This window comes from Globicephala melas, chromosome 4, assembly GCF_963455315.2.
Source record: "Globicephala melas chromosome 4, mGloMel1.2, whole genome shotgun sequence".
In the NCBI taxonomy this organism is placed as follows: Eukaryota; Metazoa; Chordata; class Mammalia; order Artiodactyla; family Delphinidae; genus Globicephala; species Globicephala melas.
The window spans coordinates 83,974,583-84,000,442 of NC_083317.1; the positions used below are offsets into that span (position 1 = coordinate 83,974,583).

Sequence of the window (25,860 nt, forward strand, 5' to 3'; positions counted from 1 at the left end):
CATTTCACTTATATATAAGCATATACATTAACATACATATTCATAACACAAATACCTAAGCATACATAATCGAATACATTGTTGGCATTTGGAAGAAACTGTTATCTGTTAGATCAACTAAAAATAAAAGCTTTTATTTTACCTTCAGTTATTCCTTCTTCATTGCTCTTCCTTATTTTATATAGATCTGCGTTTTTGACCTATATTACATTCATTCTCTTTAAAGAACTTTTAACATTTCTTGTATGGTGAGTGTACTGGCAACAAATTCCATCAGTTTTTGTTTGAGAAAGTGTTTATTTCTTTAGTTTTGAAAGAACAGTTTTGCAGAGTACAGATATCTATGTTGGTGATATTTTTTTCTCAAAAATTTTAATAGTTCATTCCATTTTTTTCTTGCTCACATGGCTTCTGAGAAGTTAGATGTGATACTTATCTTTGTTCCTCTGTAGATAAAATGTTTCTTACCTCTGGCTTCCTTCAGATTAGCTTGGTGATCTCTGAGTTTCCTGGATCTGTGGTTTGGTGTCTGACATTAACTTGGGGGAAATCTGTTGTTGTTTGAAATATTTCATCTTTTCCTTTATTTCTTTTATTAATATTACCATTGTACATATGTTATACCGTTTGTAATTGTACCAAAGTACTTGCATAATATATTGGGTTTTTTTTTTTTTTTCCAGTCTTTGTATTTGCCTGCCTTTCCAATATGGGGCAGCAGTTTGCCCTCTGTCCTCCAGTCTGTTATGAATTCAAGAAGTTTTAAAATACCTGTTCAACTTCTTACTTGCTGCTAGGATGGAGTGGTGACTTCCAGCTCTTTAAATGCAGAACCAGAAACAAAGTCTTGATGTGCACTTGGAACATTCACCAAGATATATCAAATGCTGGGTTTTAATATATTCCCGAGGTCTGGAATCATTCAGCTTATGTTTTCTGACTATAACAGAATTATAAATAATTAAAAATAGTGTATCCCCCCAAATACTTGGAAATTAAATAGAAACTTACTTAAAATTTTTAATTAAAATCATTAAACACTTAGAAAACTTAGATTAAATAAAGCTTAATTCTTATAAAGATTAATCACTTATAAAACTAGTACAAAGGTTAAAAGACAAAAGTAGTAAAAATAACTATAATAGTTAAGTGATACACAATACAAAAATATGAAAAGTGTGACATCAAAACCCTGAAACGTAAGTGGGAGAGAGTGAAAATATAGAGCTTTAGAATGTGTTCATACTTACTTAAGTTGTTATCAACTTCAAGGACTGTTTTGTTATATGTAAACCTCATGGTAACCACAAAGGAAAACCTATAATAGATGCACAAAGATAGAGAAAGGAATCTAAGCATACCACAAAAGAAAATCATCAAATCACACAGGAAGAGAGCAAGAGAAGAAAGGGACAGAGAAACTATAATACAGCCAGAAAACAAGGCACAAATGGCCATGAGTATATACCTATCAATAATTACTTTAAAAGTAAATGGACTACATTACTCAAAGATAGACTAGGTGAATGGATAAAAAACCAACCAACCAACCCAAGACCAATCTAGCTGTCTACAAGTAACTCACTTCAGATATAAGGACACACACTGACCGAAAGTGAAGGGACTAAAAAAGACAATCCATGTAAATAGAAACCAAATGAAAGTTGCAGTGGCTACATTTATATTAGACAAAATAGACTTTAAAACAAAGAAAGACTGTAATAAATGACAAGGGCATTACGTAATGATAAAGGGGTCAATCCAACAAAAGGATATAATATTTGTAAACATTTAGGAGCCCAACACAGGAGCACTTAAATATATAAAGCAAATATTAACAGACTTTAAGGGAGAAATAGATAGCAATACAGTAATAGTAGGGGACTTTAATACTCCACTGTCAATAAATAGATCATCCAGACGGAAAATCAATTAAGAAAACATTGGCTTTAAATGATATGCTAAACCAGATGGACTTAACAGAATATACAGAAAATTTCATCCTAAAGCAACAAAATACACATTCTTCTCAACTGCACAGGAACATTCTCCAGGACAGATTTTAGGCCACAAATCAAGTCTTAATAAATTTAAGAAGATTGAAATCATATCAAGCTTCTTTTTTTGAGCACATGGTATGAAACTACAAATCAATTACAAAGAAACAAACAAAAGACTGGAAAATTCACAAATATGTAGATTAAACAACATGCTACTGGGCAACCAAAGGGTCAAAGAAGAAATCAAGAGAAATAAAAAATACCTTGAGACAAATGAAAACGGAAATACAACATATGAAAACTTATGGGAATACAATTCTTAGAGGGAAGATAAGTGCCTAGAAAGAAACAAGAAAAATCTCAAATAACCTAACTTTACACCTTAAGGAACTAGAAAAAGAAGAATAAACAGCCCTAATTAGTAAAAGGAAGGAAATAACAAAGATCAGACTAGAAATAGATTAAAAAGACAAAAGAAAAAGATCAATAAAACTAAGAGCTGGATGTTTGAAAAGTAAACAAAATTGACAAACCTTTATCTAGACCCATCAAGAGAGGACTCAAATAAATGAAAGAGATGTTACAAGTGATACCACAAAAATTCAAAGGATCATGAAACTATTATGAACGATTATATGCTAACAAACTGAATAGCCTAGAAGAAATGGATAAATTCCTAGAAACATACAGAAAATCTGAGTAGATCAATTACTAGTAGGGAGATTGAATCAGTAATCCAAAACCTCCCAACAAACAAAAACTCCAGGACCATATGGCTTCACTGGTGAATTCTACCAAAATTTAAAGAATTAATACCAAACTTTCTCAGACTCTTCTAAAAAAACAGAAAAAGAAGGAAACCTTCCAATGTCATTTTACGAGGTCAGCATTACCCTGGTTCCAAAATCAGACAAGGACACCGCAAGAAGAAAAGTTACAGGACAATATCCCTGATGAACAGAGATACAAAAACCCTCAACGAAATATTAGCAAACTGAATTCAAGAACACATTAAAGGGATCAGACACCATGATCAAGTAGGATTTATTCCAGGGATCCAAGGATGGTTCAACATCTGCAAATAAATAAATGTAATATACTACCTTGTCATATGATTTTTATCCTTTATTTTGTCAGTCTCAATAGATGGAGAAAAAGCTTTTGACAAAATTCAACCCTCATTTATGATAAAAATTCTCAACAAAGTGGGTATAGAGAAGATACACATCAACATAAAGGCCATTTGACAAGCCCACAGATAACATGCTCAATGCTAAAAAGCTAAAAGCTTTTCCTTTAACATCAGGAACAAGACAAGAATGTCCCCTTTTGCCACTTTTATTCAACATAGTATTGGAAGTCCTAAGCAGAGCAATTAATTAGGCAAGAAAGAGAAATAAAAGGCATCCAAATCAGAAATAAGTAAAACTATATACAGATGACATGATATTATATATAGAAAACCCTAAAAACTCCACCAAAAACTATTAAAACTAATAAACAAATTCGGTAAAGTTGCAGGATACAAAATCAATATACAGAAATCTGTGGTGTTTCTATACACAAATAACAAACTGTCAAAAAGGAAAATTAAGAAAACAATCCCATGTACAATTGCATCAAAAAGAATAAAATACTGGGGAATAAATTTAACCAAGGTAGCAAAAGACCTGTACACTGAAAACTATATGACACTGAAGAAACTGAAGAAGACACAAATAAATGGAAAACTAGTCCGTGCTCATGGCTTAGAAGATTATTGCTAAAATGTCCATACTCTCCAAAGCAAATTACAGATCCAGTGCAATCCTCATCAAAATTCCAATGGCATTTTTCACAGAAATAGAACAATCCTAACATTTGTATAGAACCACAGGAGACCTTGAACAGCCAAAGCCACCTTGAGAAAAAAGAACAAAGCTGGAGGTATCATGCTTCCTGACTTCCAAATATATCACAGAACTCTAATAGAACAGTATGGTATTGGCATAAAAACATATATAGATCAATGGAACAGAATAGAGAAACCAGAAAAAAAAACCCATACACGTATGGTCAATTAATTTACAACAAAGGGGCCAAAAACCTACAACAGGGAAAGGAGTCTCTTAATAAATGGTGTTGGGAAAACTGGACCACTATCTTCCACCATACACACACACACACACGCACGCTCAAAATGGGGGGCTTCCCTGGTGGCGCAGTGGTTGAGGGTCCGCCTGCTGATGCAGGGGATGTGGGTTTGTGTCCCGGTCTGGGAAGATCCCACATGCTGCGGAGCGGCTGGGCCTGTGAGCCATGGCCGCTGAGCCTGCGCGTCCGGAGCCTGTGCTCCACAACGGGAGAGGCCACAACAGTAAGAGGCCCTCGTATTGCACACACACACAAAAAAGCTCAAAATGGGTTAAAGATTTAAATGTAAGACCTGAAACCATAAAAGTCCTAGAAAAAAATAGGTGGTAAACTCCTTGACATCAGTGTTGGCATTGATTTTTTGGATTCAATATCAAAAGTAAAGGCAACAAAGTCAAAAATAAAAAAGTGGGACTATATCAAACTAAAAAACTTCTGCACAGCAAAGGAAGCCATCAACAAAATGAAAAGGCAACCTACTGAATGGGAGAAAATACTTGCAAATCATATATCTGACAAAGGGTTAATATCCAAAATGTACAAGGAACTCATACAATTCAATAGCAAGAAAATAAACTATCCAATTAAGAAATGGGCAGAGGATCTGAATAGACATTTTCCCAAAGAAGCCATACAAATGGTACATGAAAAGGTGCTCAACATCACTCATCAGGGAAATGCAAATCAAAACCACAATGTCACATCACACCTGTTAGAAAGGCTACTATCAAAAAAAGAAATAAGTATTGCTGAGGATGTGGAGAAAAGGAACCCTTCTACCCTGTTGGCAGGAATGTAAATTGGTGTAGCTACTATGGAAAACGGTATAGAAATTCTACCTATGACCCAGTGATTCTACTTCTGGGGATTTATCCAAAGAAAAGAAAAAACATTAACTCGAAAAGATATGTGCACACCCATGTTCACTGAAGCATTATTTATAATACCTAAGATATGGAAACAACCTAAGTGTCCAACAATGAAGAAATGGATAAAGAAAATGTACATACATACATGAAGGAATATTCAGCCATAAAAAAGAAGGAAATCCTGCCATTTGGGACAATATGGATGGACTTTGAGGGCATTATGCTAAGTAAAATAAATCTGATAGAGAAAGACAAATACCGTATGAGCCAACTTATATGCAGAATCTAAAAAACAAAAACAAGAAAACTGAGCTCATGAATTAGAGAGAGAACAGATTGGTGGCTGCTAGAGGTGGGGGCTTAGGGTTGGGTGAAATGGGTGAAGGGGGTCAAAGGTACAAACTTCCAGTTACAGAATAAGTCATGAGGATGTAATGTACAGTATGGTGACTACAGTTAATACTGTACTGCAAATTTTAAAGTGCTGAGAGATCTTAAAAGTTCTCATCACAAGAAAAAATTTTGTAACTACGGTGAGGGATGTTAACTAGGCCTATTAACCATTTCACAATATATACAAATATCATTATGTTGTATACCTGAAAGTAATGTTATCTGTCAATTATACCTCGATTAAAAAAACAAAAGTGTGGAAAGAGAGGAGAAATTATTTCAGACGTATGGAGATAAAAGTCTTATGAACTAAATTTAAATATTTAAATAAAATGGATAAACTCCTAGAAACATATAAAATATACAGGAATAACTTGAATAGATTCATAACTGTAAAAAGTATATTAGAGATAGCAGTCAAGGACCTGTCCTCTGAAAAAACCTCACGTCCAAATGTTTTTATTCTATGAAACTCTACCAAACTTTCAAAATAGCTAATTCTATTTTATGCAAGTTGTTCCAGAAACCAGAAAACAGGGGAAGTGGGAGGTCTTCCCAGCTCATTCCTTGAGATTAGTGTAATACTGACTCAAAAACCAGAAACAAAAAACCCAAACCAAGAGAATAAAAAGGAAAATTATAGGCCCATTTTGTTTATGTATGCAGATTCAAAATCCTACATAAAGCAATAGTTAAATGAATCCAACAGAGCACTAAAAATAACATATCATGAACAAGCAGGATTTCTGCCAGTAATGCAAGGATTGTTCAATATCAGAAAAATCCATCAATATACTTCTCTATATTAATAAAATAATGGAGTAAAACATTTCATGATAACTTTAGTTGAACCAATCATTTTGCAAAGTTCAACACCTATCTATAATTGTTAGTAAACTAGGAATAGAAGGAAATATTCTTAATGAGGGAAAAGCTATGTATACTCAAACTCTACAGTATATATCACACTAAATGGGTAAACCTTAGATGCATTCCCTTTAAGATAAGAAACAAGATTAGGATATCCTTATCACCACAAATGTTTAACACAGTATTGGAAATCCTGACTAACACTATTAAGAAAAAAGTGAAGGGACTGGAAGGGAAAAAAAGTATATCCCCCAAATATTTAGAAGTCAAAACACCTCTAAATAATCCAGGGATCAAAAAAGAAATCAGAAAGGAAATAAAATATTCTGATTTGAATAACAATGAAAGGATAAAATCTGTGGGAATCACCTAAAGCAGTACATGGAGGGAAATGTGTAGTTTTAATGTCTTTATTAAAAAGGGTTAAAAATCAATTTATCTAAGCTTCAAAAAAGCCATAAAAGAAGAGCAAATTAAAACCAAAATAGAGGGACTTCCCTGGTGGTCCAGCAGTTAAGAATCCTTGCTCCCAATACAGGGAGCATGGGTTCGATCCCGGCTTAGATCCCGCATGCTGCAACTAAAGATCCCACACGCTGCAAAGAGCCTGTGTGCTGCAACTAAGGCCCAGTGCAGCCAAATAAATAAATGAATAAATGTTAGAAAACAAAATCAAAATAGAAAGGAATAATACAGATGAGAGCATTAGGGCAATAAAAATAAATGGGTAAAATTAACAAAGCCTAAAGTTGATTCTTTGAAAAAATTAATAGACTTGATCAAACCCCTAGCAAGATTGGTCAGGTAAAAAGTCTAGGAAAAAAGCTACCAATAAGCAAAAACAATACATATCCTATAGTCACTATAAGGATAATCAAAGAATATTCTGGACTTTATGTCAAAAATATTGGAAATTACATGAAACGGACAAATTCCTTAAAAGATACAACTTACCAAATTTCATAAAAGAAACAGAAAATGTGAATAATCCTGTGTCTGTTTCAGAAATTGAATTTGTGATCCACAATATTCCCCCCCCTGCAAAAAAAACACCCCCCAAACCCCTCTAAGTGGTCCAGATGACATGAATTCTTCACAACATTAAAAGAAAAAATAATGACCTCATAAACTCTTCCAAAAAAGGGGAGGAGGGAACACTTCCCAAATTGTTTTGTGAGGCCAGCATAACCCTAATACCAAAACCTGACAGAGATGGTATAAGAAAATGAAATCACAGATCTATATCCTTCATAAGCATGGATACAAAAGCCTCTAACACAATATTAGCATATCAAACAGCAATATATAAATGGATAACACATCATACCCCAGTGAAATTTATTTCAGGGATATAAAGTTGGTTTAACATTTGAAAATCAACCAAAATAGTTCACCATAGTACCAAGCTAAAACATACAAAACCGTATGCTCATCTTGAAAAATGGAGGAAAAACATTTTCAAAACTCAACACCTCATGGTTCTCACCATGTCTATTTAACATTGTACAGGAAGCTCTAGTCAGTACAATAATGCAATAACAAGAGACAAAAGGCATGAAAATTGAAAAAACTGAATTCTCAGATGACAACTGTTTACATCAAAATCAAAAGCATTCTACACAAAAGTTAAAAAAAATAGAAAAATTGAATGAATTTAGCAAGGTTTAAGTTACAAAGTAAAAAGCACAAAAATTAATTGCATTTATGTATAACAGTAATGAGTAACTGGAAGATAAATTAAGAAACAATTCTATTTACCACAGCACCAAAAACCTTAAAAATTTTAAGAGTTTAACAAAGATTTGCCAGATGTCTATACTGAAGACTACAAAACCTTCTTTAGAAAAGACCTAAGATAAATGGAGAGATATATCATGTTCATGGATTAGAAGAGTCAATATTAAGATGCCAGTGCTTTTAAAATTGACATATAAATTCAGAGCAATCCGAATCAAAATCATATCAGGATTTTTTTTTTAAATAAATTGATCAGCTGATTCCAAAATTTATATGGAAATGCAAAGAACCTAGGATAGACAAAACAATCTTGACAACAGAGTTGAAGGGCTTAAACTACCTTATCTCAAAGCTAGGCATAAAGCTATAGTAATTAAGACAGTGTGCTACCAGTGTAAGGATAAATGAACAGAATTGGAGAGTCCAGAAATAGACCCACATTTATACAGTTAACTTTATTTTATAAATTTTTTGGCCACACTGCGTGGCTTGTGGGATCTTAGTTCCCCAACCAGGGATCAAACCCATGCCCCCTGCAGTGGGAGCACGGAGCCCTGATCACTGGACTGCCAGGGAATTCCCCAGTCAGCTAATTTGATGAATTAACGAATTCACCAAATGAATTCAATGGAGATAGAGAACATTTTCAACAAATGGAGCTAAACCAAATAGATACTCTTATGGGGGTTGGGAGGAAGGAAGATCCTCAATCCTTGCCTCACATCTTACACATAAGTAAATTTGAGGTGGATCATGGACTTAAATGTAAGAGGCTGCTTTCAGAAGAAAACATAGGAAATTATCTTCATGAACTTGGGGTTGACAAGAATATTTTAGGTAAGACACAAAAAAACACATAACCATAAAGGAAAAAAAATGGACTTCATCAAAATAAAACACTCCTGCTCCCCAAAGTCACCAGTAAGAAAATATACAGGCAGAGCACAGGCTGGGGGAAAATGCTAGTAATACATACATCTGACAAAGAACTTACTAACATCCTTATAAAAAGGATTCCAACCATTCTGTAATGAGACAAGCAACCCTAATGAAAAAAAAAAATGGCCAGAGCCTTCAATACACATTTCAGAAAAAAAAGATAAATTGTCAGTAAGCATATAAAAAGGAGTTAAACATCATTTGTTATGCAAATTAAAATCATGAGATATAATAAAACAACTGGAACTCTCATTGTACACAAGTGCACATAAAATGGCACCTACAGTCACTTGGGAAAACTTTTGGCAGTTTCTCATAAAATTAAACATAAACCTACCTTATGACCCAGAAATTCTACTCATTATTTAATAAGAGAAATGAAAACACGTCCACGAAGAATGTTCATAATAACTTTATTTGTAATCACCCCAAACTGTAAATAACTCAAATGTCCATAAACCAGAGAAAGGATAAATTGTGGGATGTTCATGAAAAGGAACACTACAGAGTAGGAAAAAACCCTCCAAACTATGGATATATGCAACAACATGTATGAACCTCACAGACATTGTGAACAAAGTCAGATGCAAAAGTGAACATGTATAATTCCATTTATATGAAATTCAAGAACAGGTGAAACTGATCTATGACAATAGATAACAGAAAAAAATGGTTGCCAAGGGCAGAAAGGGAGAGAAATACATTTCCTGGACACCTTCTGAGATGATAGAAAAGTTCTCTATCTGGACTTGGATTAGGATCACACAGATGTATACAATGTCAAAAGAAATAGAACGTAATCCTAAAATCTCTGCACTTCACTGTCTACAGATTTTACTTGAATACAGACCGTTTTACCTTAAAAATTAGTATTAAAAATCTGACATCAGGGCTTCTCTCGTGGTGCAGTGATTAAGAATCTGCCTGCCAGGGCTGGGGACACGGGTTCAATCCCTGGTCCAGGAAGATCCCACATGCCGCAGAGCAACTAAGCCCGTGCGCCACAACTACTGAGCCTGTGCTCTAGAGCCCGTGAGCCACAACTACTGAGTCTGCATGCCACAACTACTGAACCTGCATGCCTAGAGCCCGTGCTCTGCAATGAGAAGCCACTGCAATGAGAAGCCTGTGCACCGCAACGAAGAGTAGCCCCTGCTGGCTGCAACTGGAGAAAGCCTGCATGCAGCAATGAAGACCTAACACAGCCACACACACACAAAACAATCTGACATCAGATTTTTATCAGATCTGCCACTTCCAAAGACAGTTGTTCACACAGACATGTGAACTCACCTCAATTTACAACAGCTTTGTTCTTTGAGTCAGTTACTCTTCAAAATAAAACTTGAATTGTTTTCGAATTCACTAAATTTTCTAGTGAAATGCTGCTCATAAAATTTTACTTTCTTGCCCTAAATTTCCTATTCATTGAGAACATGATCCAGGGACTTCCCTGGTGGCGCAGTGGTTAAGAATCTGCCTGCCAACGCAGGGACCCGGGTTTCAGCCCTGGTCCGGGAAGATCCCACATGCTGCAGAGCAACTAAGCCCATGAGCCACAACTACTGAGCCTGCACTCTAGAGCCTGCGAGCCACAACTCTGAGCCCGCGTGCCACAACTACTGAAGCCTGTGTGCCTAGAGCCTGTGCTCCACAACAAAGAGAAGCCACCGCAATTAGAAGCCCGCGCACCGCAACAAAGAGTAGTCCCTGCTCGCCGCAACTAGAGAAAGCCTGTGCGCAGCAACGAAGACCCAACACAGCCAAAGATAAATTTATATATAAAAAAGGAACATGATTCATTATGTTGTACAATAAAAGTTAAAGACCGAAGTACCCTAAAGATAGTCCAAACCCTCAACTCCTTTTAAAATAAAAACAGATGCCGAGATAAACTGACTTGTCCAGGATCATGTTCTTGTTTCATTTCAGAAATAAAAATACATATATTATATACATTGTCACCCTTTGCAAATACTAACACGCAAAAACAACAGCTTACCTTTTTAATAAACGTAGATGAAATAATTACGTGGCAACTGACGAAGCATTAGAAACGATGACTGATCATTAGGTTAGAATATTTTAGAAATAAATGTTATATATATTATATATATATTTTTTAAATGTTATATTTTAAAGCACATTTTTAAAAACTTTAATTTTTTTGGCCGTGCCATGCAACATGTGGGATCTTAGTTCCCCGATCAGGGATTGAACCCTGAATTGGAAGCATGGAGTCTTAACCACTGGACCGCCAAGGAAGTCCCAGAAAGCACATATTTTCTATTAAACTAAGGCATTTCCAAATTTACACTGGCTGGTTTTTCATGAATGATACACTTTCTAGTTGAAGTGTGTTGGCCTTTACAGTTGGTGCATTTGAATCAGACAGCTTTTCAGGAACTGTACTGATAAGCTATAAAACTTGGGTAACAAAAGAACTTCTGGATTTTTGAAAACTGCAGTTAGTGAAAGGCATAATGGAATTTCTGTACTCTAATGGAGGGAAAATGTAGTAAAAATTTAGCTAAAAAAACCCCAAAAAACTTGGCAGTGCTGGTTGTGATGAGCAGAGAGAGGCTTAAAATGCATTCAAATAATGGAAAAAGACTTTTACTTACATAGGAAAATTTTTATTTGATAAATATAATTTCATAAACTTTAAAAAATTACTGAGAGCTGTACAATAGGTATACTACATTTACTGACAATGCAGATAATTTAGATATTAGACAGCCACAGTGTCTGAGGTCCAAGATTTTAAACTGAGTGTTGTGACAGTATTTCCAACTACTAATTATTCATAAAAATCTAAGTCACCATTATTACAAACATATCATTAGTTATGATCTATTTTTTTGCAGGAATATCATTCAGGTTATCTCACATAAACAGCACTTTAATAATGTTCTATTTTTATGAAAATAGATGACTCATCAGGATAGAAATAAAAATGTCTCTAAAGGGGGACCAAAATTAATAAAACACGTTTTACATAACTCTTTGGTGTGTTAGTCTTATTAATGCCTGCTTGTATCATACTCCAAATTGATATTTACAGGAAAAACACAAACATGGATGATTTTCCCTTTCTCCCCAGTCCCCAATAACTTTTCAGAGCAGCATATGTTAAAAAGTTTTGGTATTAATTATAAATTTTTTAGTGGCCGTGACTCCTGCCTATCAGATAGGAGTCTGAAGCTTACCACAGGAGCCCAATTTCACAATCTTAACGCAGTAGAAACGACCCTGGTCTGAGTAAGGTATTCCCTAACTGGATGATTTGCCTCTGTTTAACCTCCTACTCAGGACAGTGCCAGAGTTTGGATCAGGTCTGGGAAGCCTTTGGACCTCAGGGAGATTAAGACCCAAGGAGGAGGCTAGTTAAGAGAAATTCAAACTAAATTCTCCCCTTTTTTCTTCTCAACCCCACAGAAAGGCTGGGTAGCTGTAGTTCTCCTGGCCCACATTCTACTCCTTCTGGGGTGAGCCTAATGCTTGCTAAAGCTAAGGCAGGGTGCTGAGTCACCTAAAGCAGCTGACAGGCAATTTTGGAACCTGACTTGGTGCTTGCTGCTATCTTCAGGGCTACAGGCTTCAGGCTAGGCAAAAGCAAGCAAGTGAGGCAAATAGATTTGGGACCACTAACTAGCAGTAACACATGTAGCATCGTACCCTGGTTTTGGCAGATAAAAGTTAATTATCAACATCATACTTTCCAAAGAATTTTAAAGAAATATGCAAGGGAGAAAATTTCTGATTATGCAGTAATAGTTTTACAATATGAATATTTAGCACTAGAAAACTACCGCAAGTTTGTAGACAAGAGTTGCTTTCTTAAATAAACAGAAGAAAACCCCTTTCTTACAAGCTAATCTTCCTTTAAATGGAGTAGGTTTTGAACAACAGACTAGGAGAAGCATGTCAGCGGATGCTATTAACTTTTTTCAGATATAAAATTCCTACATAACTTCAAATACTGAACGCAGAAAATTGCATCAATCACACCTTGAGCACCATATAGGCTAGCTGACCTCATGCCTTGCTGTAGTTGGTCAGAGACTGCTTGATGGCTTTGCAGTCCTTCCCTAGTGTTAGTAGTCAGTTAAACTGATGGCAAATAAACACTGTAAGGTAGATGTAATGCAGGGCTACTGAACGTCATTTTGTTATATGAACATTTTATAAGACAGTCTAAGAAAAAGCAAATTCTGTATTATTCTCCACTAATACTCTACTGAATATTTTCTGCAATATTTCCTCTTCTGGAACATGAGCTGGAAAGGGTACACACTGTACATTATCCCTTTACTGTATTTGCAGGATAACAGTATCTTCCTAAACTCAATCTAAGTTAAAGAAGGGCTATTTATGAAAATTAATATTTAGGCTGAAATTCATAACCTAATATCCTTACATTATTGAAAGAGACAAATGTTATATTAGCAAGAAAACAGTTTACCAGTGAACAAAGGTAAAGTCTTAATTCTACCATTCTTCCCCTACCAGCCCAATTCCAGAAGTCTTATATTCATGAAATGGGAAAGGGGTGGAGGGTTGTGCAATAAACCTACAGAAAGGAATTATCATATTCTCCAGGGAAAATTTTGGCAACACCTTACTTAACCATTTCCATACAATTTTGAATGTATATGTACACAATAATATGCTTAGAGATGAGTAACAGTTCTTTAATAATCATTTCCAAGTTTTAAAACATTACTTTTTATCAAAACAAATGACAACACTGGATCTACATGATAAACTCAGGATGAAAATCAAGTACTGAACTGCAGTGAGTTAACAGCAGTAATACATACCTGATTAATTATTTTTAGCATTTAAATTTACTGCAGCCATTACCCCATATAATTTAGCATTTTAGACTTTGCTTCATTTACATTCTATAGCCACACCTTATAATGGGACACTGGGCAGATTTCACTTCACTGTAGTAGTCTGCTGTAAGTTAGATAACGTATACTAACCTAAAAATAACAGGATTCTCATCTGAAATTCTTTATTCTAAAAGCTAGCTTACTGAAAAGCAAGAGCAATTCTGAGCTAGTTACAGAAAGAGGCTCTTCTCATTTTATTGATTTAATTATCCTAATATTTTGATTTGTATAATTAAAAGTATTTGCAATATTTAAATAGTTTTCAAACTGGTTTTTTATTGATTATAGTTGAATTTACAACAGTGTCGTAAAATACTATACACAGAGCCTTCAGATAGACAAAAAAAGCAAATTTAAATATATTAACCAGATTAAAGCATGCGAAAGATCCAATGATAAACACATTAAATAATAATATGCTAATGGTGTCTAATTTACCCACTATAGGTTCTTTACATTGTCACAAAAATAGTAAACATCAATTTGAAATTTGGTGAATGGACTTGATTCCTGCTTTATAGGTAAGATATGATATACCCTTTGCATGTATATGGTTAACTTAACTGGTTGTGTTACAGTACATTTAGAGAAGTTTTGGTACTGGTATATATTTACTACCCATACTGCAGCAAATAATGGTTGGAAATGCATTCTCCTAATTTGCTCTGTGAACTTAGAAAGCACTAATGAATGAACAAACATGGGTCACTGAGGGACCAAATTCCTTACTATTCACATTAACTTTTCCCATGAAAAGTTTCAAATATAACTCTAATAAAAAAATAGAGTTTTCAAGGCAAACTTTTCAGCATAATTTATAGAGGCAGATTTAAACAGAAGACTCAATAACCAAGCCATACTAAAAAACACAGTTAACTAGGAATTAGCTCCCTTTTCTACCTTGATGTTAAAATATTTAGTGGCCTTAGCAAAAGGCTGAAATGCCATTGGGAGTCCCATAAGCACACGGGGACAACCCAGATAAAGAGATGAAAAATGTCTCTTTATTCATAAATTTTAACATGTTCAGATTTAAATTAAGAGGGCAGCTGACAGGGGTGCATGGTAATGCTTTTCGTTTGTTTGCCATTATAACTCTGAGTGGGCATGAACTACTCCAGAGATTTCAGAAAGTAATTCCGCAGAGGTAGTGTGGCCATCACCAGGATGATCACACTGAATTTTAGGAAAGGAGTTGAAATGGCTCCCACAAAGTACTACTGCCCCTTTAACAAGTAGACGAGTCCATTGTGGAGAGAGTCAAGATGCTCCTGTCGTTGGTATAGAAAGGATCCGATGCACTCCATGATCTAAAGTAACAATAAGAGAAAAGTTTGGCTCACCAGGACCTATGTTTCAATTGAGAAAAAATTTTACTCTAAAACTTAGGACCAAAATGCGATTTGAGTATTAAAATAAGCACTGATTGATGCATTTTAAATGCTAAAGATAAGTTCTTCTTACTAGCACTGAAGGACCAAACATTATATTATACAAAAACTTGGGAAAAATAATGCTCTAGTCATCATATAAAAATATTAGCCAAAATTCATTAGCATTAAAACAATTTCTATAGGTAGCAAAGCATGAGACACTCTTAAAATCTTAATTCAATAAGAAACAAGTTTGTTATTAAGAGGTATGCACATTTGGTTTTACTGAAAAGCAACTAGGCTGTATTTTGACATCACGAAAGCAAACAAACAAAAATCCCACTTACCAAAAGCTTTGGAATGAAACAGTAGTATGTTCATATTATATTATTATTTCTTTTCAGGTATAAATTCTATTCTAAAGGTTTTAGCATTAATTAGCTTGAACAAAGTAAATGTTTTAATTCAATAGGTATCAAAGACACCTTGAACGAAGTAAATGTTTTGACTCAATAGGTATCAAAGACAGCTAGAAGTCACTAGGGTTTTCACTTAACTAAGAACAAATGATCCTCTGTTGGTCTGGAAAATGTTAACTACTGTCTGTCTGAATGATAAGGCCATAAGCAATTCATTATATAATACTTTATTTGCAGCTGTACCAATTTCAGCTAAAATAACTTAAGACTAAAAATAGCCTGCCATGCTTAAAATGGCCTAACCTATTTCAAGGACAGTATTAGGATTACCAAGTTAAAGGTGGCCTTTCTTAGAAGACTAAAAGCACTTAATAAATACATTTTATGTAACTTTTTCCAGGGTTCCCACTTTCCTTAAATAGAGGAGTTAGAGAAAGAGATTAGCACTTAAAATGGCCCAAATTCACTTTTATAAAAAATCTGCTGTTTCCTAGAGACTAAAGTTTGTATGTAGTTCAATTATAAACCGATTAAGTGAGCACAGTCACAATGAAGACTGGAACCTAGAAACTTTACAAAGTTGGCAAAGAGGAAGACAAACAAGCAACAACAATACCAGTGGTTTACAGGTTCTCTAATTTTACTAGTTTCCAGAAAACTTAAACAGTATCTACCTTCGTTTAAGAAGGGCTTGCTCACTACGGTCTCTCTAGCACCTAGAACTGTGCTATAGTAGGTACTCAGTATTTGTAAAATAAATGAATGGAGTAAGACTATGAACATTTCTTAGAGTAAGTATTTATGCAAGAAAAAGTATGCTCAGACACACATGACAAAACATAACTATAAACAATACTCCCAAACTGCCAATATTTTAGTTTTTCCTCTTTCCCAACCATTGCTTACATAGAAGAATCTTATTAGGTAAGGTTTCCTTCATTTTTGATCTTTTCAAAGCACACATGTGCATTCATATTGTTAAATATCATATTTGACAGAACATTAAACACCTGAACTACATATTAACTATTAACTCCTTTCTACTTAAAAGACAGTTTTGATTAGGATAAAGTAACTGTTGGTAAATTACACACAGAAAAGCATTTATTGCTGAAGTACAGCCCTTTAGAGTACAACATGGCATATCCTTTATGTAGCACCACGATGCTATCTTTGAAACAGAGTTTGCAATATGGCATATTCCTTTGACAACATCAATTAGTAAAATGTAAGTAGAATTTTTGTGCCTGGATGGTAAAACTTTATTAGTAAAGAAATCTGTCATATGAAAGCACTAACTGTATTTCTCAGGAGATGACCATTACCTCTTATGTTTAATTAATGTTAATGGAACAAATATCCAAAGGATTCTACATCTTGTAAATAGAGGTATCAGTCTTGCCCTACCTTTTAAATTAGACATGAGAGAAATGTAGAATAGACGCTATTCCAAAAGCAAAACAGAATGCCAAATATATTTCGCTAAAACAATTACAAGTAAAAAACAAAAACAAATGACTTTTCAAAGTTTAAATATAATGTTAATGGATCCATGGCAATATTCATATAGCCCTTAGAAAAGCACCAAGTGGTTTTGAATATTGTATAATTTTATCCACTAAAAAAAAAAATAGAACAAATCTCAAAAGACTTTTTAGATTATTCATTTGAAGAAAACAGGGAGATAATGACAGTAGTAACCAACAGCATAACCTGAGATGCTGGACAAAATTGGAAAGGTATTTATAGTCTGTCAAATAAGATATTCATTACTGTTAAACATTTTATTAGAAAAAAAAACCTCTTAAAAAGAAAAAAAGTGAGATACAATTTTAAGGGGAAAGAAGTACAGATGAGAAGAGACACCTTCAACAGAACATGCAGAAATAAATCCCATAATTCCTTGGGCAGGTTCAAAAGGGATAATGCAGCATAAAAATGGTTATGTAAAGAATAATGGGGTGCATCACCTAAATAGTTGATATCCAGAAAATGGGAATATATATAAAGCAGAAAAATATTCTGGGATCATTTAAAATTAATTCTAGTCTTTTTTTAGTAGTTAGTGAAGACGTATATTGTCATTAAAGAGAATTTTGTGTTGAAAATGATGTTCTAAAAATTCTATACAAGTTCTACAGTAGTCTCTTAGTCTAATTCCCACCTTAGTTCTGTGCAGTAAAGCTGTCTTATATTATACATTAGGTCTTTCTGGAACTTCCTTTGGGACACTTGTTGGCCTGGGTACATGACAGAACTACTTTCTTATAATGCATTTCATAATACAGTTGTGTAAGTCATAACATACAAGTCCCAATAAATTTAGGTGCTCATAGTAATTCTTACATGTGGAAAAAAATGCCTACAAAATAATATCACAGCATTATGGAAATATTTTTGATCACATTATAATCAACAAATGGGGTCTGAAACCACAGACATTATGTTATTAACATAAGAATGCTCTTTATAAATGCAACTGTACCATAAAGAAATGGCCACAACTAAAGGCAAAGTGGGAACTAACAAGTTCACCAGTAAAAGTTACCTGAATTCTATGATACAAGAATGATGTCATACTCATTATTTTTAAAACATAAAGTCAACCAAATATTAAAAATTCTTATCAACAGATAAGAGTAGTGCCTCCTCTGCCCTTTATTCCCTGCTCCTGGGGTCTTTCCAACCTTTTCCCAGGCGTGGCACATGTAGAAAGTGATACTATTCATGTGGCACGCTGTGGACAATGGAAATGACCATCCATTCTTGCCCATCCGTAACCCTTCATGAACACGAGTGCACTGCTGCTCTGACTTTGAGACTTTGTTATCATTCACCTAAAGAATACCGAAGTGTGAAAAAAATTATTTCTATTCCTTAATATTCCCTAAATAATAACATGTCTCTTGGGGAAATGTATAAAGAATTGAATCAATTTCACTTTTAAATAATTTAAGTGGTATATACCAAAAAATGGTATTTTTGTTATGATCCAAAAGAGCAAATCTAATTCAAGAAACACATTTAGGAGAAGACAAAAACACTAAAATTCTTCTAAACCGTAATTTAAAGAGCCTGTTCTAACCTATAGACTTTTAATTAGACCATAAATACCGAGTAAAAACTTAAAAATCACAACTTATTTTAAAACCTCATTATACACATAAAAAGGTGTAGGAGAGCAGAATTTCAGCCTTTTATGTTTATAAATACCTCAAAGTCTCAAATGAGTGACTAGACAATATACATGAAGAATAAGAAAGGCAAAATCTTTTGACTTTACTATTATGTGTAGCTTATTTTGTAAATACAAAAAGCAAACATACAAGCAAAACAAATACAGGAAATAAAACAATTTAGGTATAATCAAAAAAATAAAGTTATAAAAATAAAACGAGTACCAGATACACACTCCTATTCACCACATTTGAGAAAGACTGTAAAGCAAGATATTTTGTTCATTAGATGAAAAGTCTCTTCAAAGGTGCTTTCTGTTCCTTTGTTAGTGAAAGAAACCCCTACACCCTAAAGCCACAAAGTGAAATACCATCAAAGAGTGCTAATAAACAGCACACTTCCTGCTTCAGTTGGTAAAACCAGGGGCTGATTTATTAGGTATCTAGAGATGCAGGTTCATCCTGTTCCAGTTTATAGGATACTCATCTGCAGCAAAGGCTACTTAGAGAAATTTCACACCTGCTGACATGGGACGGACTACATCTTCCTATTACTCGTTCCAGCATTCTTCCAACAGATGCGCACGCTGTTTCTCCTTCTGAGAAACAGCACATGGAGTCCAAGCACTTGATACTTGAATTTGTTTCAGTAAGCTGAAGGAGTTGAAGGAGAAAAATATTAGTTATTTATAGATTTGAAATTCCAAAAAGCATTAAAAAAACTGCAACAAGCACTTTAAAACCAAAAGTAATATATACATGTTTTCTATAATATGGAAATGTATGGAAGGCTTTAATTAAGAGTAATCATACAAAAATATTTAAAAGGCACTGTGTCCTAAATTAGAGGCTGAGTAAAATCATTATATAAAACAAGTACCTGGATACTATATAAATCTGCAAAGATTTTGCATTTTAATATCTTAATATATTATGATTAAAATGATTTATTTACATCAACCACTCAGAGACTTAATGAATTCTCATTCTTCTTTGAGCTTTTGTTTAGGTGAAATGCTCCTGCAACGTCAATTAAAAATATCTAGTAACTGAGAAAAGTAGAGTTTAAATTATTTTGAAGACTGGGAAATAACCAGGCAGGACCAAATCCCAATCTTCAACAATAACAACAACAATAGTAGCAAACACCTTATGTAGTGCCAGGTTCTAAACACCATATAGATATATATATGCACATCATAAATAATTCTTGAAAAAAGCATCATCTGCCTTAAATTGCTAAGCAACTATTAAGTGCTAATGCCCATAATAAGTTCATCTTGCTTTTTAAAAATTAACTGATGATACATTATTAAAATAAAGAAGTAACTAAGTAGTACTATTTAGATTTAAAACTGAATTAATTTCTGTAAGCTTGCAAGGTTTATATTGATTGAGGGATAAAAAAACCTGGCAAGAAAAACTTAAAGCCACAGTACTAATAATTTCAATCCTGTTAAAATAAGGGGTAAAAAATGGTATGACCACATAGCCCAATGACTCCCAACCCTGGTTTTGACAGTCAAGGGTACACCTAAATTTCTCAAGGGTTATCATTTTGAACTTATTTTCACTCATTTTCCTTTACATATATAACATATTGCATAACAAATCTTTCAAAAGCATAGAGGAAGGAAAACAACAAAAATAGATTCATTAGAGTGCTGCAATTCACAAAGGTTGGGAATCACCAAGTGTCGAGTGTAGGCATGGCAACAGGGGACACTTGTGGAGACACTCACAATGGACAGAGGACACAAACATGATGAAACGTAAATAACCTGGCATTCCGAACCTAAGCAACTGGTGAGGTCCTGCAAAATCCCTGCTCAGAATAATGCGCCAAATACCAAGCAGTGCGAGACAACTTGGTTCCTGTTAGGCAATGAACTGATTGCATCAATGTCCTAGGATCTGCTAAGCACTGAGAAATAGCCAAATTTTACTTATTCCTTCATTATAATACCCTTGGGTTTAGGACTGTTTACGATACTATTTCTTAAACTGTGTATTATGAGATATTTACAGACATTGCACGAAAAAAAGTTCTGTGGCCAATTAAGTTTGAGAAACACTAGTTCAAGGAATGTCTAAACAGACTTGGTGAGTAAAGGACTGTCAGTAAGTCAGGTTGTGCGGTCAGTCTCCAGGGAGAGAGCTAGACATGGTGCAATTCTCAAATTTGTTTTTTTCAGTAAACTCCCCTTCCTCCCCTCCCCAAATGGAACATTAATCAACACCAGGAGGAACATTAATATTCAGTGGAAGATTTTAGGAAATGCTGGTTTAGGTAACAGGATTTCACCAGTTTCCCAGTTTCCTCCTCGGGTCACTGGGCTCCAGCTTCCTCCATCTCAAAGCCAGCCTCTGTAGGAAGCAGGACTTTAGAGCTCCCACATGCTCAAGGATAAAGTACTACACCTCAAAGAGGCCTGTAGGGCCCTTTATAACCTGGTATCAGGCTGCCTTTGCTGCTCTACTTCTAAATGCTCCTGTACAGTCTCTACACAGCCAACCAGGCAGTGCTCCCTGCCTGTGGGTGTCAGGGCCTGTCACCAATTGGGGGGCAGACTGCTGACCCCTAACACCAAGTTCAGTTTAAATACCATCATCTCTATGAAACCTCCTCCACCTCTCCAACTATCAGTACTACCTCTTTCTCTCTAGATTCTACTCCAATTCTTGTTTGAATCATTTAAACGACAGAAGCACTGAACTTCAACTTATACTTCACAGAGCAAGGCACTGTGCTAGTTCCTAAAGGGGACAGCAACCCTGCCTTCAATCTGTTGAGTAAAGGATAAAGAAAAGGGTGGGAGATAAGCCAGAACAAGTAATAATGGCAGTTATATTAATGGAATGCTTACTATGTATGTGCCAGTTAGTATATAAGATGCTTCTCATGGATTATCTCATTTATAACCACCTTTTTGGACAGGCACCAGGCTCATACACATTTTACAGATGAGGAAACAGAGAAGTTAAAAATATGTTCATGCTCACCCAGCTGGGGCTTGAGTCTTGGTTTGATTCCAGGGCCCAAACCTCTTTACCATGCTGTTATACTGCCTTCTTATAATTATGGTATGAAGCAGAGTACAATATTGAAAAAGAGAAAGGAAAGCTCAAACCCAGCTGTTGTTGTTGGTATTACTGGGAGAGCATGAGAGATTTGATGAAAAAGATGGCATATGAAGACTGGATGGGATTTCAATAGCTGGAGATGGGAGAGTAACAGCATTCCAGGCTAAGCAGAGAGAATGAGTAACTGCGTGGGCAGAGAAGTATGATGTGCATTTAGTGCATGTTTAGCCTAAGTGTAGAGAGAGTAGTTGTTACTCCTACCCCCTTGCAAAAAGACCAGTGTGACTCTAAGTGTGATCTATGGATCACTGTTGGTCTGAAAACACTGTTACTAGCTCATGAGAGACAAGTGCGTCTGGCCCGTGAGAGTAAGAGATTAGACAATTTTATGGCAATTTGACAGAATACTTTTGTAACTGTTGAATCTAATTTAAAAAATGGGGCTTATTTTATATATCTTTCAAATTTCATTTCCTAGTAATTCATTTTTATTGTATTTTACAAAAGTATTGGTCCGTGATGAACTGGAAATGAACAACAATAAAACAAACAAGAAAACAAACTGGTCATTCACAACATTTATCTGGGGAGCACTGAACTAGACCAGAAACTTGAAAGAGCAAGGGGTTTGGTTCTTCTTAGCTTAACAACATGTGCTTTACTACTGCTGGTGCTCAACCAACTGACAGGGATTCACTAAAGATAACATCCATAAGGTCAGCAGCATTTGAGTGTCCACATACATGCAGAACACTGCTTAGGTTTGGATCTGCTTTGCATTCATCACCTTTTACTTTAAAACCTAAGGACAAGTATTAAACTAAGGGCAACTCAACACAGAGAGTAAACATCTTAATATGTCAAAAATATTATACGGGCTTCCCTGGTGGCGCAGTGGTTGGGAGTCCGCCTGCCGATGCCGGGGACATGGGTTTGTGCCCCGGTCCGGGAGGAGCCCACATGCTGCGGAGCAGCTAGGCCCGTGAGCCATGGCCGCTGAGCCTGCGCGTCCGGAGCCTGTGCTCCGCAGCGGGAGAGGCTGCGGCGATGAGAGGCCCGCGTACCGCAAAAAAAAAAAAAAAAAAAAAAAAAAAAAAAAAAAAAAAAAAAAGAAATGACTTTTTCAGATCACCTTCTGAACTAAGCAAAATATATTTCCTTTTTATTCCCTAAGGAGAAAGAAAAAACCCAACTGTTTTGAAAATGCTGGTTAACTGTGTTACTGTAAAGCTATCTATAGAAAACACTATAGTGTTCTCTAGCAAACCTCCAAGCTCCATCATTTTCCATATATACATATTTGATCTCATATCATAGCTTCCAGTATAACCGGGGGTGGAGCATTTAGATCTCATTTCATTCAAAGTAAGGAGAGGGAGTCATTACCTTTTTAAAAAAGAGACTATTAATAAATACTAGAAAAGAAAACAAGTAACAGGAGTGAGACCCTACCTGGTGGCACTAAACAGTAACTTTTAACTTAACAGAAATTTTGATTTATTGGTAAGACTCACTCTCCACCACATTTACGTCCCAGAAACAACCACATAACTTAGAGCTAAAAGGGCTGCCAAGCAAAACAACTATGGAGATCCAACATGGGTATGTATGGCTAATAAAAATTTTCATCTTTATAGAACTTCCCTTTTGAAATAAATTCTGGCTCACTGCTCTTATTTCCATTATTTTCACATCAATGATGGTAAACATTTAGAAGTTTCTCCTGTTACTTCTATAAAAATCTTCCTTAAATTTTCTAAGTGTTGGAAAACTGTCATACGTTTCTAAGTTTTTTAGTCACGCCTATGACATTTTACCCTATCAAATCAAATAAAGTTCTTTAAGTTTAGATAGAAATTATTTAACTATTGACCATATTTGTTCTTTTGCCTGTAAAATTGTTTTATATACTTCATAATCAAAGAACACCTTGTTTAGCCTTAAAGGAGATATTTGGAAAGAAGCCTTAAACTATAATTATGGAGGGAAGAAAAGGCATTTAAGGAAATGATTTTCTTTTAAATGTGAGATCAAAAGTCATCAAATGTTACCAATTTCCATATTTGGCTAAGAATAATAAAACCCCTACAACAAGTTAATAGCTTCGAGTTCTTATTCAGAATTGGAAGAGGTACCTGTTTAATGATGGTATTTAAATAACTGCTTCGCTTACTCAAGGCCTCTTTCTCCAAAACATGCTGTAAGCTCACATTTACTCCTCTGGACTCCCTTCCCTTTCTTTTTCACCAAGTAAAATAAACAATTTTGAAAGCCAATTATAAGTATAAATAAAATACCTCTATACTGACTTTTAGGGATCTCCAGAATGAAGGAGATTTCCATATGTGTTGCCTTAATTTAAGTGTGAAAATAAGCATACAATATGAATTCTATTTATTAGGTAAGCTTGTTCTTTTTTTTTTTGCGGTACGCAGGCCTCTCACTGCTGTGGCCCCTCCCGCTGCGGAGCACAGGCTCCGGACGTGCAGGCTCAGCGGCCATGGCTCACGAGCCCAGCCGCTCCGTGGCATGTGGGATCTTCCCGGACTGGGGCACAAACCCGTGTCTCCTGCATCGGCAGGCAGACTCTCAACCACTGCGCCACCAGGGAAGCCCAGGTAAGCTTATTTTAATAAACTTGGCTTATTCCTTGTTTCAAAAAGACTGAGGCCCCTTTATTTTAATGATGTGATTGCCAAATAACAGTATCTGACTAGGAATTTGTAGTTTAGGTGAACAAGAGTATGAATTATCTGTGAAAAATGATAAAATCTCCGATTTTAATTTAATGGAGAGGGTAAATCAGAATAGCAACAATTAACTAATCAGCACAGCTGATGTTAAGAAATCAGTTTTCTAACTATCAATCATTCACAGCATATCTCATTACCATTTGGTAGAAATAATATCAATACTAATATTTTTCTTCATTTTGACCTCCAGATGAAAAAGCTATTCAATAAGTCAGGACAGATTTGAAAATAACATTAGTTTTGTAAACTGTCACACTTATCAGATATGCATCTAGGTCCTGCCTTACTATTATTAGTCTTTTAAATGTTCGATTGTATTTGTTTACAAAATTTTACTCATTCAGAAAAGTGTAGCTTTTAGTGGCCAATAACTAAATACAGGCCATTAAGGTTTTCTGTTCCTTTTGTAGTTCACTGCTTTGTTAAGTGAAGCAATAGCTGTATGTATCTTTGTCACACAAGAAGAGGAAGGTGACTTGTAGTTGGTTGAAACTGCTTAAAATGTTTTTTGTTGTTGGTGGTGGCAGGTTTCAGGTCTGGGGCTTAAGCGTCCTGGTTCACAATGAGAAAGGTCAGTAGCCGTAGCATCCTGCTGATATCTCTATGGTAGCTAGGTGCAAGCTGGAAAGAGGGCATCCAGAGTAGGGCCAGGAATCCAGAGACAAAAATGTGACAGAACAATGAAGGCCTAAGAGGCAGGGTGACATAGAGGGAGATGACTAGGAGAGTCTAGCCCATGGCAACATTTAGGGCTCAGCATAATTCTGCCAGATTTGGCAAGGCTGACCAAATTTTGATTAGAGAAACAACTGCCGTTTCAAGACAGAAAATATAGGAGAGAGAGATTATTTAATACTTACTTTTTAAAAAGTGATTTTTATCTCAAAATATATGCCCAAGACAGAAATATATGAGACGAGAAATACTCAAGATATATTTCATTCAACTAATTAAAATTCAGTGATAAGCAGAAAAAAACTGCAGATCAGGGTAAGCACCTCCAGCAATTTTACTAAAATCATATCGATGGTTTGAGGGCTTTTCTACTTTCTTGTTTATAGGAAGAGAGACCATATGTCACAGGATGATAAAAGAATTCACTTATCATTCCTTTGTAAAAGTAACCATAACAAGGCCCCTATTATTGAACAGGGGTATTCTAAGAACCCAATTCTCAACTGTTCTATACATTTTAATAGACATATTAAAGTAA

At 35.2% G+C, this 25,860-nt stretch overlaps 1 protein-coding gene across 5 annotated transcripts in view; it reads right to left on the bottom strand.

The window, feature by feature from the left end:
- Positions 1-14,098: 14,098 nt before the first annotated feature.
- ATP11B (ATPase phospholipid transporting 11B (putative)) overlaps positions 14,099-25,860 on the bottom strand; it is a 119,406-nt gene continuing 107,644 nt past the window's right edge. For 4 of the 5 annotated variants that reach the window (XM_070045477.1, XM_030862742.3, XM_030862751.3 and 1 more), the window contains 2 exons: positions 19,331-19,464; positions 14,099-15,152 (listed from right to left, as the gene is read on the bottom strand). In XM_070045477.1, coding sequence (XP_069901578.1) covers positions 15,071-15,152; positions 19,331-19,464 — 216 coding nt within the window. In that variant the 3' untranslated portion in view covers positions 14,099-15,070. Of the gene's footprint in view, positions 15,153-19,330; positions 19,465-25,860 lie in introns of those variants that run through there. The other variant, XM_030862781.2, reaches the window with a different exon arrangement.